Here is a 19,024-nt window from a genome sequence, read left to right on the forward strand (position 1 = left end):
CCAGTAGCCAATGATTTAATGAATCATGCATATGTAATGAAGTCTCCATAGAACCCAAAGGACAGGGTCGAGAGATTCCCAGTTGGTGACCATGTGAATATTCAGGGAGAACTGTGCCCATGGAGAGGTCATGGAAGCTCCACACTCCTTCCCCATGCATAGCCCTGTGCCTCTCTTCGATATGGCTGTTCCCTGAGTTACATCCTTATGATAAACCAATGATCTAATAAGTAAAATGTCTGAGTTCTATGAGTCAGTCTAACAAATTAATAGAACTCAACTTACAGCCAATTAGTCAGAAGCATAGGTAACAACCGGGACTTGGAACTGTATTCTGGAGTGGGAGTTGGTCTCGTAGGACTAAGTCCTTAACAGGTAGAATCTGGTGCTATGTCTGGGTAGAGTCAGAATTGAGTTCAATTGTGGGGACACCATGCTGTTGTCCAAGAATTGCTTGTTGGTATGGGGAACACTCAATATATCAGCACTTAAAAACTGAGAGATTGCACATAATCTAGATTTCCAACTTCCTTTTAAAAAGTAGACAATCTGCCAAGACTGGGCACATAATCCCACCAAACAGAAATAGGCTGAAACTGAGGAATCCCTGTAGACAAAGGTCTCCAGTTTGCCACAATAAAATCCCAATACCCTACAAGTTTCCTGGTTAATTATTACCATGTTGTCTTGGCAATAATTTACGGGCTCCTTCCCGCTCTCATTCCCCAGAGTTTCTTCCCACTGTCCAATCTTGGGTTATCACATTTTGGAAACAGAAAAGATTCTCCTCTCTTGGGATACATCAGATATTGGAGGCTTCTAGCTGAGTTCTGCATCGCTCTGGGGTGCTAGAAACATTCTGTATCTTGATCTAACTGCTACCATTTTGTACAGTGTATAAATACACATAAGTCACACATGCAAGATTTGTGTACTATAGTGTATGTTATACCTAAACTAAAGCAAAGTATTAGAGAATGGATGGGTAGTATCCTGCCAGACACTGAATGTCTTCTGCAATGCCTGGAATTACAGCAATTGTGTGTAACTGTGTATAATAGTTTACGGGGTAAACTAACCAAACCGGACACTCTAATTTGCTACAAATAGCAGAGTAGAAAATGATTTATGATGTCACAGAAAACCATGAAGTTCCTTTTCATGTGGACTCAGTGTTGAAATGATACATTTATTTCACAAACGGTTATCAGCTTTCACCAATCCCAGTGTATAATCATACAAAAGCTTCTGGATGCTAACATACAGCCTACAAAGCAGAGTTAAATCACACCTTTGGACAAGAATTTTACCATAAACTAGTAAGCTGAACATAAAGGAAATACAGTTAAAGATATATGTTGAATTGTTGTTCGGCTGTTAAGTCATGTCAGACTCTGTGACCCCATGGACTGCAGCTCCGCTCCTTTGTGTTCCACTATGTCCCGGAGTTTGGTTAAATTTGTGTTCACTGAGTTGGTAATAGTAGCAAACCATCTCGTCCTCTGCCGACCTCTTCTTTTGCCTTCAATCTTTCCCAGTGTGAGTATTTTTCAATGAGTCAGCACTCTGCATCAGGTGGCCAAATTATTGGAGCTTAAGCAACAGTCCTACCATTGAATATTCAAGTTGATTTCCTTTAGGACTAACTCTTTTGATCTCACTGCAGACCAAGGGTCTCTCAAGAGTCTTCACTAAGTTTTAAAAAACAACAAAACAAGAGCTCAAGTTTTTCTATTAGTTAAAAAAAAAGTCCAGTTACTTTTTGTGATCCTTCGTACTTTTTTTCTGTGACCAGCCCTGGAAAATTGGTTCTCCTGGCTATTTTAAATCAGAAGCCAGAGTGCATATTGCTTTAAATCAAACAGCACTGCTCATGAAGTCATGGGCAGTCAGCCTTACACTCACAATGAAAACTCTCCTTTAAAGATGTCAGATTTAATTGCCAAAATTACTTTCAAAACAGGTAACAGTAACAATTTTGTTTTGTTAACAAACACATAACAAAACAGAAAAAGATAACAAAAACAGGTTAACTATATTTTATACAAACCAGCTTAGGTGGTTAAGGACAAAGTCAGATACTTAATTGTTGCAATCCTTTTTCTTTTCAAGGTCACATTTTTCAGGCCTTTAAATGAAAAAGAAAGTTAGGGATTAGAAGAAAAATTAAAAGAGCTAAAATTGGGATTTAAAAAGCTCTGATATTTAATTCTTTTTAAGAATATAAATTCTCTTGAAGGAATATGTAAGGGGCACATTGGAAGGCATATCTGAAAACTAAATTTTCAAGAGCCTCAGTGGCCAATGGAGTCTCTAGCAAAAGGTGGGGTGGAGGGAGGAATAAGATATTTGGATATTTATTCCCCTGGAAAGTACACTCAAGTGAGGTTCAACTCCTAACACGAGGCCCTCTCTATTGCCACTGCCATAGACTGCTCCCTGCTGTGCCCCCTCAGGTCTAGGGGTGGTGATGGAGCCTCATTACTACTAGCTAGGGATACCGTCCTCTCCCTAGCCCTGTGATTTTTCATTACATTGTGAGTTATCTAACTCTCAAGATAGCATAATATGAAGATGCCACCTGTTTCCTGCTGGGTTTCCCTAAAACATAGCAGATTTCTTATTTCTGAGAAGCTATCAGCTCTAAGAAACAAAAGCATTAATATAGAATACAGTGAGATGATTTTCATGAGTGACTTAAACAAGGTGAGCTTGCCAAGCTATCACTTCTTCCTCTGCTTATCTTCAGAACTATGGTAATAGTATTTTCTGAAACATGCTGTCTCCAAGTAGAATGTCTAAGCATCAACAGGGATTATTTTAAAAACACTCAAGGAAGCTAGAAGTAAAAATTATGCTAATTGAACTGTGCTAGAAACCTAAGGCAGAACCTTTCAGTCCAATACTTAATCCAGAAGTAACTTTCATAGTAACACGTTCAATAAATGCAACAGACACTGTTTAGTAATACCAGAAACAAGCCTTGGAAATCACAATTAAGCCCAAAGAATGCTAATACTGTATATAGTCTAAAGTAGTATTTCTAAAATATAGGTTGTAACAGATTTTGCAATCAATTCAATGGGTCATAACATTTTTTCAAATGACACATACTAAATAATTACACAGTAATGGACATAGAGTTCATCATACAAACCTACATTTACGAGTACACGAAGTACTAATAAGACATATTCTTATTGTGAGTGGCAATCAAAGTTTGAAAGCCACTGGTCTCAAGAGAATCATTTTCAAACAATGTAATGATTAGAAGGATAAAAGCATGTTATCTCAGCCAACAGCGTCCTCAGTCCTCACAAAACATACAGTTTATGCTGTTCCCCTGTATAAGCACATTAATAGTTGAAATAGGGAATTCCTTGGCAGCCCCATGGTTAGAACATGTTTCATTCTATTTCATTTCTCTTAAATGATGACTGCAAATGACAGCTTAAAAAGTACTGGCCTAGAGCATTAACAGTCAATATGGAGAACTCTGCTCCTCTCACAGCCGCCTTCCTCGGGATTTATCTCACTTCCACTGTGGTGGCAAGCACTCAAATCCTGTTCCTTCTTTTAGGTTCCTGTGTAACTACCATATGACTTCCACCACCTGGTGCTCCAGTGGGAAAGAAATGTTTGGATGGGGAAGCAGATAAAAAGTATGGAGCAGGGACTTCCCTGGTGGTCCAGTGGTTAAAACTCAGGGCTCCCAATGCAGATCCCTGGTTGGGGAACTAGATCCTATGTGTCACAACTAAGACTCAGCACAGGGAAATAAATAAATGTTGGAAAAAAAAAAAAGTATGGAGCAGATGTGAACATACCCGCTCCTCACGTCCCTGCACTCACTGTCACGACACCCTGAGAACAGCATCACTGCAAACACCTCCAGCTCATGGCCTGAGTGCCATGGAAGCAGCTGAGTGAGTACACAAGGGAGTTGGAGGATCAGTAGCCCAACCTTCTCACCCCTGCCAAGTCTCCCAACAGGACAGAGTAGCAGCCACCAGCAGCAGAGGCTGGAAAACACACCTGGCACTGGCTACCTTCCCTCACCGTCTCACCTCCCGGCTCGGGCTTCCAGGAATCACCTCTCACACTAATGACCTGCATTCAAACCTCAAACTCAGGGTCTGCATTTGGATCAAAGCACACCAGTGTACACAGTGTTGTTTGGAGCCAGAACGGCAATGAAGAGGAAGGTCTGTCCTATAAAAACTGATAAACTGACAGGAAAGCCAATGACTTTTTTTTTTAATGTAAAAAACTCACAACAAAACTATACTGTTTAGGGGGGATAAGGGGGAGGATGAGGCAACAAACTAATTGAAGGGTCAGCGAAGCTGTTATAGGTGACTTGTTTTACCTCAAACACAAGAGAACTCTACCCAGAAGTCAGAGGGTGATAAGGGCTGTGATGGGTGTGGTCCATATTCATTTCTCTGGTGGCTCCCTGACTCCCCATACTTAACTGTTTGCTTTACTTCTTAGATACAGGTTAAGAAGGAAAAAAATGTTTATTTCCTGCAAAGAAAAAATTCTACTATGCGGCTCAAAATAACTCATATACTATGGAAAATATGAAGGGAGAAAAACGATTATGTTCTTGATACCGTGTCAATTATTTGGAAGTTACCTTTAACCTTTTTCTGTTCCAATGAGATACTTAGGGGTCAAAGAAAGTACTCAACCCAAATTTTTATTACAGATTATGATGAATTTACTAATGTTTTCATTTAAAACTACATTTTAAACATTAAGTCTACTACATGTTGAGCTGCAGCCAACACTGTGAATCAGGACTTTTATCAGAATCAAAAAAGAAATCTATGGCTAATTGTTCTCTGCATCCTCCATTTTGACAAGTATTCCAAAGACAGAACAGCAGCAGAATTCCTTCTCTCGGGAAAGGAGTCATGAGAGCAACAGGTAAATGATGGCCTTGTACTGAAAACTTCTCCAACGTGGCAGGTACACCTGGACCTGAGCCTAGACTACTCACCCTGACCCAGCAGGAAGTGATGGCACCGCTGAAGGGACATTAGCTTGAGGTTTATCTTTCTCATCTTGCTTGAACACAGATTTTGCTTCTTGAGATGTTTCACCGACTTCCTTAGTCACGCTGCACCAAGGAAGGAGACACCAAGTTTACAAGAGGTATAAAAAGAAATAAAATCTTTAAAAAGGGCCCAAATAACAAGGATAAACACCGGGCTTTCTGGAAATTCTGACTGCTGAATCTTATGATTAAAGTTTACTATAACACTTCTGGACAAAGACATTTTCCCCTTATTAATTTAACAAATGAAACAACAGCAGATGGAAGTCTAAAGTCTTTATAAAATCCCCTCCATTGCTTCTGTCACTTGATAGTCACCACTGAATCACAGCCCTCATGTGTCACTGATGTGAGGACTGAAGGGCTCTCCCACTGTACCTCACATGCACATTAGTGCTCATGCTTAAGTCAAAGTGGGAACAGGGATGTGGAGTAATTGGAAGAAACACACTGGCATTATTTCAAGGAGAAAAACCCCAGCATAAACAATTGGGAGTACTCTCAAAGCTCCTATTCCATATCTAAAAAAAACCCAACGATGAAAACAAAATTCTTTAAAACTGGCTACACAGGCAGTGACTTAGAAGTGGAAGAAAGTTACACAATTTAGAATCTTGCCCAATTTCAAACAGGAAAGAAATGTTCTCAACAAAACTGACTCCTAAAACATCAAATAAAAGATATGAATGGTGCCAGAAATTTCAGATAAAGAGGGGAATGCCTAATGTGTGGGTTTCCCAAGTCAATAAAAACATCTGGGAATTCCATTTAAATGTCAATCTGCATGTTGGAGGGTCCAAGATTATGATCACTGTGTTATCCTGAGTGATCAAAAAGGTCATTCAGAATTATGAGAGACAATCCTGTAAATTAGATTTCCAAGGGAAAAGAGTTCTTATCTTTTCTCTTCTTCCCTCCAGGCATCTTGAGACAAGAACCAAATTTTCTCGTTGAGAAGTCTCTAACTCCTGCAGTTAGTACTGTCACCCACACAAGTGGCACAAAATAAGTAGTTCAAGTCTTACACTAAGAATCTTCACTGGCAGGGATTTCCCTGGTGGGAGAGTAGATGGGAACGTGCCTGCCAATGTAGGGAACATGAGCTGGATCCCTGGTTCAGAAGATTCCACAGGCCACAGAGTAACGAAGCGCATGTGTCATAACTATTGAGCCCAACAGCCACAACTACTGAAGCCCACACACCTAAAGCCTGTGCTCCCGGAAAAGAGAAAAGTATCAGTCACTCACAGGAGAAGTCGCCGCAATGAGAAACTCATGCACTACAATTACAGTCTAGCTGAAGTCCTCAACTAGAGAAAGCAGCAATAAAGACCCTGTGCACCAAAAATAAAATAAATAAATTGAAAAAAAAAAAAAAAAAACACATGAATTTTCACTGTGAAAGGCTGCTTTAATCTTGAAGGATGAGTTCAAGCAATGAAACAATCTGCTACTCCTACTCAAGTTCTTCTGATGGCTCAGTGTTACTGAGAACATTAAGTACAAACTTGGAAGAGTCTTCTCTAAGTTATATATATCAAAAAAAACTTAAGTTGGAAAACTTTACTGGAAAATATTAACTGAGTAAAAAAAGGTTTAATTAAAAAAAAGATTAAATTCATTGGACACTGAGAACAATTCTAGTTCTGACATTTTTTTATGGTTTCATTTCTCTTAAATGTTGCCAACAGCTTAAAAAGTACTGTCTTAGATTACTAATAACCTATTAAGATGTCCTTTACTCTGCTCCTCTTATAGCCGCCTTCCTTGACGTTTACCTCATTTCCACTGTGGTAAGCAAGCATTCAAATCCTTTTCTTTCTTAGATTACTGTGTAACTATTACATGACTTCCACCACCAAGCTGCTCCGGGGGGGAGAGATGTTTGGATGAAGAAGCAGATAAAAAGTATGGAGCAGATGTGAACATACCCGCTCCTCACGTCCCTGCACTCACTGTCACGACACCCTGAGAACAGCATCACTGCAAACACCTCCAGCTCATGGCCTGAGTGCCACTGAAGCAGCTGAGCGAGTACGCAAGGGAGTTGGAGGATCAGTAGCCCAACCTTCTCACCCCTGCCAAGTCTCCCAACAGGATAGAGTAGCACCCACCAGCAAGAGAGGCTGGAAAACACACCTGGCACTGGCTACCTTCCCTCACCGTCTCACCTCCCGGCTCGGGCTTCCAGGAATCACCTCTCACACTAATGACTTGCACTCAAACCTCTCTCTCAGGGTTTCCATTTGGTGCAATGAATACCAGTGTACGGTGTTGCTTGGAGTCAGGGGTGCAAAGATAAGGAGGGCCTGTGCTGACAAAACTCATAACCTGACAGGAAAAGCCATTTATTTTTTAAATGTAAAAACACAAAACTTCACTGCTTTGGGATGAAAGGATGAAGCAACAAACTGACTCTATCAGTGAAGCTCTATAGGTGACTCGTTCCACCCCAACCACCATAAAGAGAGAGCTCTGCTCAGGAGTCAGAGGTGATCAGTGCAGTGATGGGAGTGGTCCATGTTCACCTCTCTCTAGGAGAGACCCCTGACTCCTCCTATTTAACTGTCAGCTTTGCTTCTTACATGTAGGTTAAGAAGAAAGTTAAGTTTTCCTTCCTCCAAAGAAAGAATTCTCATGTACTATGGAAAATACGCAGGGAGAAAAACTAATAAATTCTTGACTGTGTGTTAATAAAATTATTTCTAAGTTCGTTTGACCTTTTTCTGTTCCAATGAGATCCTTACAGGTAGAAGCAGGTATTAAAACCAAATCTTTATTATAATGAGGATGAACTGCTGACATTCTCATTCAAAACTTACTTTTTAAACGTGAAGTCTTCTGTATGTTCACTCTGTGTCAACACTGTGAACCAGGAATTTTCTCAGAATCAAACAAGAAACCTATGCTTAATTTAATTCTGCACCTCCCTATTGGCAAGTATTTCAAGAAAGGCAGAACAGCAGCAGAATTCCTTCTCTCAGGGAAGGAGTCTGCTGGAGAAGGAAATGGCAACTCACTCCAGTTTTCTTCCTTGGAAACTCCATGGACAGACCAGCCTAGCAGGCTACAATCCATGAGGTCACAAAGAGCTGGACACAACTTAGCAACTAAATATGAAATCTATTCATAGATAAACCATATATTGTCTTTCCAGTGCATTGTTTTCCCTATGGGGAAAGGATTTTCTGGTGTTTTTATACTGGCTGTTGTTTTATATTGGTTGTCAAGTTGCTCGGGTGTGTCCAACTCTTCGTGATTTCATGGTCTATTCATGGAATTCTCCAGGCAAGAATACTGGAGTGGGCAGCCATCCCTTCTCTAGGATGTTCTCAAACCCAGGGATCGAACCTGGGTCTCCAGCATTGCAGGCAGATTCTTTACCGTCTGAGCCACCAGGCAAGTCACTCACCTCTATGTACTTAACAGTAACACAAATCTAACCACTTCCTTCATTATATAAATCTCTTCAAAATTTTCAAGTACTTTGGTGTTTTGTTAAGAGTGACTTCTTGCAGACTCCTGGATTCTTCTCTAACAATGTGGGTTCAGTGTTCCCTTGGCCTAGGTCTCCACTGCTGTAACCCTCAGGATGTCTTCAGGATTCCTGTCCAGTGTTGGATCTTCTGATTCCTAGACCCCATGTATGTATTTGTTTCAAAAAAGCACTTTTTTGGAACAGGACATTCTCCAGTGTTTTTCCAATAAAGAGCTTGGGAGATGGGAAAAAAAAAGAAAAAGAGTACTGACAGGTACAGGTAAAGGGCGTCACTGTACTCAAGACATCTCCAACATCTCAGGTATGCCTGGGCCTGAGACTAGAATACTCACCCTGACCCACCAGGAACTGAGGACACAGTTGAGGGGACGTTAGCCTCAGGTTTTTCCTTCTCATTCTGCTTTAAGATGGATTTTGCGTCTTCATTTGTGGCATCCTCTTCATTAGTCACTCTGCACCAAGGAAGGAAACACCAAGTTTACAAGAGAATAAAAAAACAAAATCTAAGAAAAGGGCATAGTAACAGGAAAAAACCACTGGGATTTCTGTAAATTCTAGCTGTTGAACTTCATGATTAAACTTCACTCAAACACTTCTAGAGAACAGTCCCCTCTCTCTGCTAAGATCAAAGACAATGAATAGCAATGAAGACCCAGGGCAACCAAAAATAAAAATAATTTTTAAAAAGGATCTTCACTGGCTACCACTGCTTCAACCTCAAAGGATGATTTCAAACAAAGAAACAAAAAAAAACATTGTTACTCCCCTCCCCAAGTTCTTGAGATGGATCAGTATTACTCAGAGCGTAAAATACAAACTGTTGAACCTCATATTGAAGACCGCCCAAAATCTGGTTCTACTCTGTATCAGGCTTAATTTTTGTGCCCCTCTATCTATTCTCTTAATTTCATGAATCTATATGTCACCTCCACTGTATAATCATAAGGTATTTGATTTAGGTCATACCTGAATGGCCGAGTGGTTTTTGGTATTATCTTCAACTTAAGCCTGAACTTTGCAATAAGGAGCTTATGATCTGAGCCACAGTCAGCTCCAGGTCTTGTTTTTGCTGACTGTACAGAGCTTCTCCATCTTTGGCGACAAATAATATAATCAATCTGATCTCGGTATCGACCATCAGGGGATGTCCATGTGTAGAGACGTCTACTAGGTTGTTGGAAAAGGGTGTTTGTTATGACCAGCCTGTTATGGTGACAGAATTCTATTAGCCTTCGCCCTGCTTCATTTTGCATTCCAAGGCCAAACCTGCCTGTTATTCCAGGTATCTCTTGACTTCCCACTTTTGCATTCCAATCCCCTATGATGAAAAGGACATCTATTTTTGGTGTTATTTCCAGAAGGTGTTGTAGGTCTTCATAGAACCGGTAAACTTCACCTTCTTCAGCATAAGGAGTTGGGGCATAGACTTGGATTACTGTGAGGTTGAATGGCTTGCCCTGGAAACGAACTGAAATCATCCTGTCGTTTTTCAGATTGCACCCAATTATTGCATTTCGGACTCTTTTGTTGACTATAAGGGCTACTCCATTTCTTCTAAGAGACTGTTGCCCACAGTAATAGATATAATGGTCATCTGAATTCAATTCGCCCATTCCTGTCCATTTTAGTTCACTGATTCCTAAGATGTCGATGTTTATTCTTTCCATCTCCTGCTTCACCACATCCAATTTACCTGGATTCATAGATCTAACATTCCAGGTTCCTATGCAATATTCTTCTTTACAGCATCGGAGTTTACTTTCATCACCAGACACATCAACAGCTGAGTGTCCTTTCCACTTTGGCCCAGCCGCTTCATTCTTACTGGAGGTATTAGCATCGGCCCTCCGCTCTTCACCAGTAGCATGTTGAACACCTTCGGACCTGCGGGGCTCATCTTCTGATGTGGTGCCAGACAGCCTTCCTTGCTGTGTAAGAAACCTGCATGTGGGTCAAGAAGAAATAGTTAGAATCGGATGGACATAGAACAACAGATGGGTTCAAAATTGGGAAAGGAGTTGCTGTTTAGTCACTAAGTAGTGTCCAACTCTTGCAATCCCATCAAGCTTGCAGGAACTTCATCTGTTCTCTTCTAGCCCTATCTTACAGATTTATTTTCATATTATAATTTTAAATAAATGAAAAGGAGGAAACTCTAGGCATGTGGCTGTCATCCACAACCAAGAGTATTAAGCTTTACTTTTTCTAAACTAGTAAAAAAACCTATGAATCAACAGAAAAAACAGCATTGAGATGAGAAAATAGTGTAAGAACCAAACTTTTCTCCTAGTACTTTTATTTGTGATCTGATTTCAAAGGTTTTATTGGGGCTTATACTTCTAAGTTAAAGGAAGTTATAAAGGGAGAAATAACCAAAGTCACAATGCACTGCAATAATTAAGTATTTAATGCTTAACTCTTACATTTTCTTGTTTCCATTCAGTCAACCACCTCATACTACCCCCAAACTATTACCATATGTAAAAGGACCATTCTCATGTACTCTGATAATTAAAGGAGCCACTATTTTCCTTGGGGCTTCCAAGGTGGAGCCAGCAGTAAAGAACCGGCCCTGCCAACTCGGGAAACGTAAGTGACCTGAGCTCGATCCCTGGGTCAGGAAGATCCCCTGGAGGAGGACATGGTAGCCCACTCCAGTATTCTTGCCTGGAGAATCCCATGGACAGTGGAGCCTGGCGGGCTACAGTCCATAGGGTTGTAAAGACTGAAGCACTGTTTTCCTTGAGTTCAAGTGTAACTCTTACAAAACATTAAGAGAGGCTGAAACAACAACAGGTATCTAACACCACTGAGAAAGATGTTTTCTTTTTAGGTAATCCAGTGGTTAAGAATCCTCTGCACAATGCAGGTGATAGCGGTTTGAACCCTGGTCTAGGAAGATACCACATGCTGCAGAGCAGCTAAGCCCCTGCACCACAACTACTAAGACTGCGCTCTAGAGCCAGAGCTCTGCCTCAGAGAAGCCACCACACCACATGAGAGGAGCCCCTGCTCACCCCAACAGAGAAAGCCCGAGTGCAGCAGGAAGACCCAGGGTAGCCAATGAATATATAAATTAATAATAAACAAAATATATACTAAAAACGAGAGATGCTTTTTAAAAGAACTAGTTTTGAAGCTTGTGACTGTCATGTTACCTGACTTCTTCACCAGCAAGAGGTGATTTGGTAAGTTTAACTTCTTCTGTTTTTTTAGGTTTCTCTAGGTCTTCTGCTTTGACCAAATTACTTGAGCTTGTCTCTTCAGTCTCCTCTCCTGTCTATGAAAAAGGAAGTGCAATAAGTTTCACATTAGGATGAAAATTGAAAGATCCACCCAAATATATTGTTTCCGGCTAGTCTTAACATGGGTTTCATCTTTAAGTACTCACTGAAAATTGATTTTCCCTCACAGGGAATGCTTTGCTTTTCACTTAGTAGTGTTACTATTAGAAGGCAACTAGCTTGATTTTTGCTGAAGCCTCGAACCTCAGTTTGTAAATTGAGAAAATCTACCTGGGGAACTTTTGGCATTTCTGAGGGAGCATTCATCCCATTCACCTATGAACTTACTTTAGTTTGTGTACTCGGAGGCACTTCTGATTTTGGTTCTACATCACTGACGGAGCTGGCCAATACTTCATCCTCCTTTTTCCTGGCATCCTCTGACTCAATGCCTTTTTCCTGCTCTGCAGCTGCATCTTCCTTCTCACTAATATTCCCTCCAGATTCCCTGTTGGCATCCTCCTCCTCCTCCTCTTGGTCTAGTGAGAGGCGACCTTGTTTTCTCTTCCTAATCACCAACAGTCACAAAGAAGAAAAGACAAACAGGCAAAATAATTTGTTATCCCTTCCTGAATTCCAAACATAATGCTGCAAACCTAAGATAACTCTTAAATTGGAGACTGGTGATTAACACGCATGATACAGTGAGTGGGAGACAAAAGCTGAGATTTTGTCAAAGAGAAAAAAAGGACTGGAATCCTACTGTAAGCATTTTCCCAAAATACTTAGAGTCACATATACTGTTCTAAGTTAGGATCAGCTATTTTTAATAAGAAAACACCCAAAATCACCTCACAAAATCAACTGGTTCAAAAAGAGAGATCTAAGAACAAACAAATGTCAGCTATTTGTGACTTTTTTAAAGTCATTTCATTTGGAGAACAGAGACTGAAGAGAACCTTAGATTTATACACACTGCTTCTGCCTAGAGTTCTGAGGGAGTGAGGGATGGGGAAGACTTGTATCTTCTGTCTGTCTGAAGATAGGAAAGATGGAATACCGAAAAACTCAAAGACAAAAGCACTGGGCTCAAGACTTAAAAGAGCAATTGCTTACTACTATTCTGGCTCCAAGGGATTCATGTAATATTTAAAATCTTTTTTTACAATCTACTTTTTGTTTCAATGCCCAGGAAGAGAAAAACATCAGTTAGAGAATAAAAGACAGACTTGATCTACAAATGGACATGTGTACAAAGACACACACAAGCGGTGTAACCAAATAAAAAAATTTTTAACTGAAATTTCATTTTAAGTTAGGTGCACTTATTAAGTACACATCGAGTTTTTAAAAAATTAAAGCTCAAAAATTTTTAAAGCTTTCCAGAGAATAAGAATGTAATTCCAAAATACCACACAATGTTCCCCTCAATGAGAAAAAGGTTAGAAACACTGGCAGCAAGAAATATATCATCAGATCAACCCCATCAACCTCAATGGTTGTGACAACAGCCCCTGACTTCAGGGCCTTGAGGGCAGCATCACCTGGCCAGAACGCTCTCAGCCTTTCTTTTTGTCCCTTTGGTTTTCTGTGTCTCCTCTTCGCCATCCACTTCATCTCCCTTCACTAATTCATTTATATCATCTTCATGACACTCTCCACCTGAAATCACATAACAGTGTGGTCAGACAGACAGGAATAAAGGTTTTTCACATTGAGATGACGTATTTTCTTTAAGGAAAAAAAAAAAAAAAAAGTCTAGTACTTTCCTTTGTTCTTCACCAGAGTAAAGTATCATTTTCTCAGGGCTGTCCTCCTTGTTTCTGAAGACTAGGCTACATTCCCCTATTCTAGGCCTCCAAGACAGTCCATATTTTTCTCCTTAACTCACTCCATTTATACTTAATGTTTGCAATTCCTGCTATGCTCCACACACTATGAGGACACAGTTGTACAAGTCTTTAGCAGTATATGCTGAATGAATAAACAGAAATTCCAAATCTACTACTGTACTTCTCAAAAAGAAACTGATGCTTCCACCTGGTCTTGGACATCTTTCAAACTAACCAAAAGATATCTTTTCTATCAATAAAAGAGGTTTAGAAAAAGCCTTAAAGACTTCAAGTTAGACATAACAGAAAGAAACACATCTTCAGACACTGACATTCAAGGTTTCCAACAAAAGTATTGCTTCTCCTGTCTTCAGACACTGACATTCAGGGTTCCCAACAAAAGTATTGCTTGGATGCCCAGTCTGACCACGTTCTGTGGGTAACAATCAACAGATTCTGGTATACACACAGATTCTACCAGACCACCAGATTTTGTTCTTACTTCACTTAAGCTTTTACAGAAAATACAATATACCAAAACGCACACAGTATAACGTAGAGATCAATGAAATTATGCAAAGTGAACACACCTGTATAACTAGATCCAGTTGAAGAAACAGAACATGACCAGCACTGCAGAAGCCACTTGGGCCCTGCTGCAATCACTAGTCACCACCCACATCCCACAAGGAACCACTATTCTGAAGTCTAACATCAAGGATTAGCTTCATATGTTTTTGAGTCTTAAGCAAAAACCCTACAATAGGTACTCTTGCCTCCAGCTTCTTCCACTCAACATTCTAAGTCACCCTTCCTTACATGGAGCTGCAGCTCATTCACTGTCATCTCTAAATATACTATTTCATTGTATGACTATACCACAATTATCCATTCCTGCATTGATGGACATTTGGTTTGAGACCATTACAAAGAGTGATATTTTAAATATTTCTCCAGATCCATTTAGTTTTTAAATGTTTAACTCACGATGAACTAGGACCACCAAACACTCGAGAAAAGCCTTTAACATCAAAGGCAAGACTGAAAACAAACAGAAAGGAAATCAGAGGAAACAAACTAAGGGGCGGGAAAAAAACACCCTATGTAATTAATCTCCTTAGAGGCATCCACAAAAAAAGGATGACTAAAAAAAATTAATAAAAAAAGAAAAAATTAGAAAACTCTTAAAAACTACCAACATGACAGCAGTTTAGGGGGAAAAAAAAAAAAAACACAAAGATGATGAGAATGAGCCAGCCATAGGAAAATCTGTGTAATGAGCATTTGAGGTCAACAGAATAGTCAATACATGGGTTCTAAAACTAAAGCAAGGTTGGTATCCTACACAGCAAATGGTTAAGTTAAAGCGTTTCACGTAGAGTCTGAATACACAAATTTAATTTTGCTTCCTCCTAAAACCTGAGCAAAATGACTACAGCAAAAAGACCTGTAAAAGACAAACCCACAGTGGTGGGTACCCGGCTGTTTTGGACATGGAACAGACTGGTTCTAAATAGGAAAAGGAGTACGTCAAGGCTGTACATTGTCACCCTGCTTCTTTAACTTATATGCAGAGTACATAATGAGAAACGCTGGGCTGGATGAAGCACAAGCTGGAATCAAGACTGTTGGGAGAAATATCAATAATCTCAGATATGCAGATGACATCACCCTTATGGTAGAAAGGGAAGAAGAATTAAAGAGCCTCTTGATGAACGTGAAAAAGGAGAGTGAAAAAGTTGGCTTAAAGCTCAACATTCAGAAAACAAATATCATGGCATCCGGTCCCATCACTTCACGGTAAACAGATGGAGAAACAGTGGAAACAGTGGCAGGCTTTATTTTTGGGGGCTCCAAAATCACTGCAGATGGTGACTGCAGCCAAGAAATTAAAAGACACTTGCTCCTTGGAAGAAAAGTTACGACCAACCTAGACAGCATATTAAAAACCAGAGACATTACTTTGCCAACAAAGGTCCGTCTAGTCAAGGCTATGGTTTTTCCAGTGGTCATGTATGGATGTGACAGTTGGACTATAAAGAAAACTGAGTGCAGAAGAATTGATGCTTTTGAACTGTGGAGGTGAAGACGACTCTTGAGAGTCCCTTGGACTGCAAGGAGAGCCAACCAGTCCATCCTAAAGGAGATCAGTCCTGAATATTCACTGGAAGAACTGATGCTGAAGCTGAAATTCCAATACTCTGGTCACCTGATGCAAAGAACTGACTCATTTGAAAAGATCCTGATGCTGGGAAAGACTGAAGGCGAGAGGAGAAGGGGATGACAGAGGATGAGATGGTTGGATGGCATCACCAACTCAATAGACTTGAGTTTGAGAAAACTCCAGGAGTTGGTGATGGACAGAGAGGCCTGGCGTGCTGCAGTCCATGGGGTCACAAAGAGTCAGACCGACTGAACTGAATGCAAATAAGAGTATAAAAAGGCAAAACTACAAGGAAAAACGGAAAACTAAGGAAAATCACTATCGGTCAGGGTTAACAGAACACAGCAGAACAGTGGGATAGGCAGGGACAGAAACAAGAGTTCTCTGTGTTTATCTCTGCAGATTTCAGAAAATCCCTTAAATTAAATTAAGCAAAGTTTAAATAAACGAACATAACCAAAATGACAACACAACACACTAAGAAAGGACTTTGGAGACTAATGTCTCCACGGACTTTACAGTATTTTGACTGCATACACTTAGCAAAATGCCTTCTAGAGACCAAAAAATGTTCTATTCCTATCAGTAACATCAGTGTTGGTATTTTGAAAGTATTTCTTTTACATTACAGGTAAAAGCAAGGAAGTTGTTCTGCTAATCATATTAGGAATATAGATCTTCAGCATATGAGAAATAACACACAACACTATGAAATCAAGTGAAAACAAAGGTAAAACTGCCTCTGTAAGGTCAGCGTCTCCTAGCTCTGCTCACTGGAAGGGAAGAGACACGGCATCACTCTAGCTGTCTAGTCGCCAGGTCCTGTCCAATGCTCCGCGCCCCCACAGATTGCAGTGCCGCAGGCCTCCCTGTCTATCATCATCTCTTGAGTGTGCCCAAGTTTATATTCACTGAATTGATGATGTCATCCAACCATCTCACCCTGTCACCCTCTTCTCCTGCCTCAATCTTCCCAGCATCAGGGTCTTTTCCAATGAGTCAGCTGATTGCACCAGGTGGCTAAAGTATTGGGGGTTTAGCTTCAGCATCAGTACTTTCAGTAAGTATTCAGGGTTGATTTCCTTTAGGATTGACTGGTTTGATCTCCTTGCAGTCCAAGGGACTCTCAAAAAGAGTCTTCTCCAGCACCACAGTTCGAAAGCACCAATTCTTTAGCACTCAGCCTTCTTTATTTCCCAACTCTCACAGAATTGAAACATTTATCTTTTTTCCCTCTACCTGGTTGATCCTACCAGTACCATAGGCTTGTCTCAAAGATTAACCCATACATAAGCATGCATGGTCATACAATGAAACTACAAAGAGCTCACTGAATCAGTTACGGCTTCTTTGGTCGTTTGATTACTGCAACTGGATTACAATTAGTTATACTAATCATTGTTTAAATTTGTTTTCTGTTTTCAAATGTGCTGTGTCTCCCTGCTGCACTGTGTCATTGTCAATGTTAATAGCTGTATTACTTATGTCCTATATAATTTATAAGAACGCTGTCTCTTGTCATAATCAGTGTGTAATCAGGCCTCAAACAAAACTTCTATGACTAAACATTTTGAGAAAATCACATTTATAAACATAAAATAATTGTAATAGCATAATTCTAGGTATGATAAGAAGCAACAGGGGAAAATGTCTCCTGGATTATAGTCAGACAGAATCCAGAGAAATTTTAATTATTCGTGGAGCCTGGTCTAAAACTTAACACCTGGAGCGGCACATCAAGAATTTTTTCTAAACTGGGATGAGCCTCCCAGTGTTGTGGGACAAAAGCTGTTCATGGAAAGTCTCCCAAATATTGGTCAAATTCCTGATCAAGAGGGGAAGACCTGAGAAATGAAATCAGCAATTGCAGCCCTTCAATGTGAGTAAATGAGCTCCGAGGAAGAGGAATACCTAAAACCTAGCAGGCATCAGACTGCAAAGACTCCTTTTGGTGAACCCAGAGGTAACTGGGAATACAGGATTACAGGCTCCCAGAGAGGTGATGGACCTACCAAGGAAATAATTTTAATGAGCCCTGCCTCTTGCATCTCCCCATACATGGAAAAGTGCTGAATTTCTTAACCTGAGATACTGTCTCTTAGATCTGAAGTTCAGTATCTCTAAGTCACAAGTCTAAAGCAGACACTTTCCAAAGAGGAACAAAAAGAAGATAAATCTCAACATTTGGAACACTGGCGCCAAAGGTGGACACTCCCAGCAAGATCCACTGACAAGCAGAATGCTCGTCACCCTTTCTTTCCACAAGGCTGTGGAATGGATTCTGACAGTGGAGAACTGTTGCAGAGAAGAAGCCAATTTTAACTCCTTGATCTTGGAAACTGTTTCTTTGACTTCCTTTTCGTTCTTTTCGTTATTACAATCATACCATAACAGTCTACCTCAGAGGACCCTAGAGTTGGACGTGTCTGAGCGACTAACACTTGCATAGGACCCTGCCTGCCCCTCTGCCTAACAATTAAACTAAAGTTTTTGTTTGGCTCATAGAGACAATCTGACCCCACTCACCTGTGAATAGCTTAAAAAGAAGAGAAGAATACACCCCTTCCAAAGGCTGGCCCTTCCCAGAGATGTTTTTCAAGACTGAAGACCCTTTTTACTTTACTTCCTCACTGCCTCTCCCTATTCTGTCCTTTGGGTTTAGTTCCTCATTGCTTCTCTCTGTCTCTCTCTCTGATTTTATAAAACCTGGCATCCAGACCCAACAAGATGGTTACTTTGACAAATTAAGAATGTTGACTTTTAAAGTTGTATTCCCTGCCTCAACACCTCATCTCTTGGATTCATTGGCCTGTCCTTCGACAAGCAGAGCAAGCTTGTACTCAGTATCAGATTCTTTACCACTGCACCACCTGGAAAGTCTTCTGGAATTCAAGTCCATCCCAGCTACTATTTAGGTGAGTGACTTTAGGCATCTCAGTTTCTTCCTCTGTAAAATGGAGGGCATAAAAACATGGACCTGGTAATGTTATGTGATTAAGCTAGTAATGAAGTAGCAATGTAAAGTCCTTAAAACACACAAAAGGCATCTATGAAAAACCTACAGGAAACATAATGAATGGTAAAACACTTGTGTTTTCTCCTTAAAATTGGGAACAAGGCAAGGATGTGAATGCTCACCACTCCTACTATTCAACACACACTGGAACTGCCAGGTAAAATAGGGCTCAAAAGAAATAAAAAGTATGCCTATTGGAAAAGAGGAAATAAAATGGTTTCTATACA

The 19,024-nt window shown here is 40.3% G+C and overlaps 1 protein-coding gene across 1 annotated transcript in view; it reads right to left on the minus strand.

Moving 5' to 3' along the window:
- Positions 1 to 1,169: 1,169 nt before the first annotated feature.
- Positions 1,170 to 19,024, minus strand: part of LOC136160851 (craniofacial development protein 2) — a 21,355-nt gene continuing 3,500 nt past the window's right edge. Inside the window, exons 2-8 of the mRNA XM_065925027.1 lie at positions 13,330 to 13,447; positions 12,134 to 12,353; positions 11,720 to 11,841; positions 9,528 to 10,502; positions 8,894 to 9,013; positions 5,006 to 5,125; positions 1,170 to 2,128 (exon numbers count right to left, since the gene is read on the minus strand). Of these exons, the coding sequence (XP_065781099.1) occupies positions 2,083 to 2,128; positions 5,006 to 5,125; positions 8,894 to 9,013; positions 9,528 to 10,502; positions 11,720 to 11,841; positions 12,134 to 12,353; positions 13,330 to 13,447 (1,721 nt within the window). The 3' untranslated portion in view covers positions 1,170 to 2,082. The remainder of the gene's footprint in view (positions 2,129 to 5,005; positions 5,126 to 8,893; positions 9,014 to 9,527; positions 10,503 to 11,719; positions 11,842 to 12,133; positions 12,354 to 13,329; positions 13,448 to 19,024) is intronic.

This window comes from Muntiacus reevesi, chromosome 2 (genome assembly GCF_963930625.1).
Source record: "Muntiacus reevesi chromosome 2, mMunRee1.1, whole genome shotgun sequence".
Lineage (NCBI taxonomy): Eukaryota > Metazoa > Chordata > Mammalia > Artiodactyla > Cervidae > Muntiacus > Muntiacus reevesi.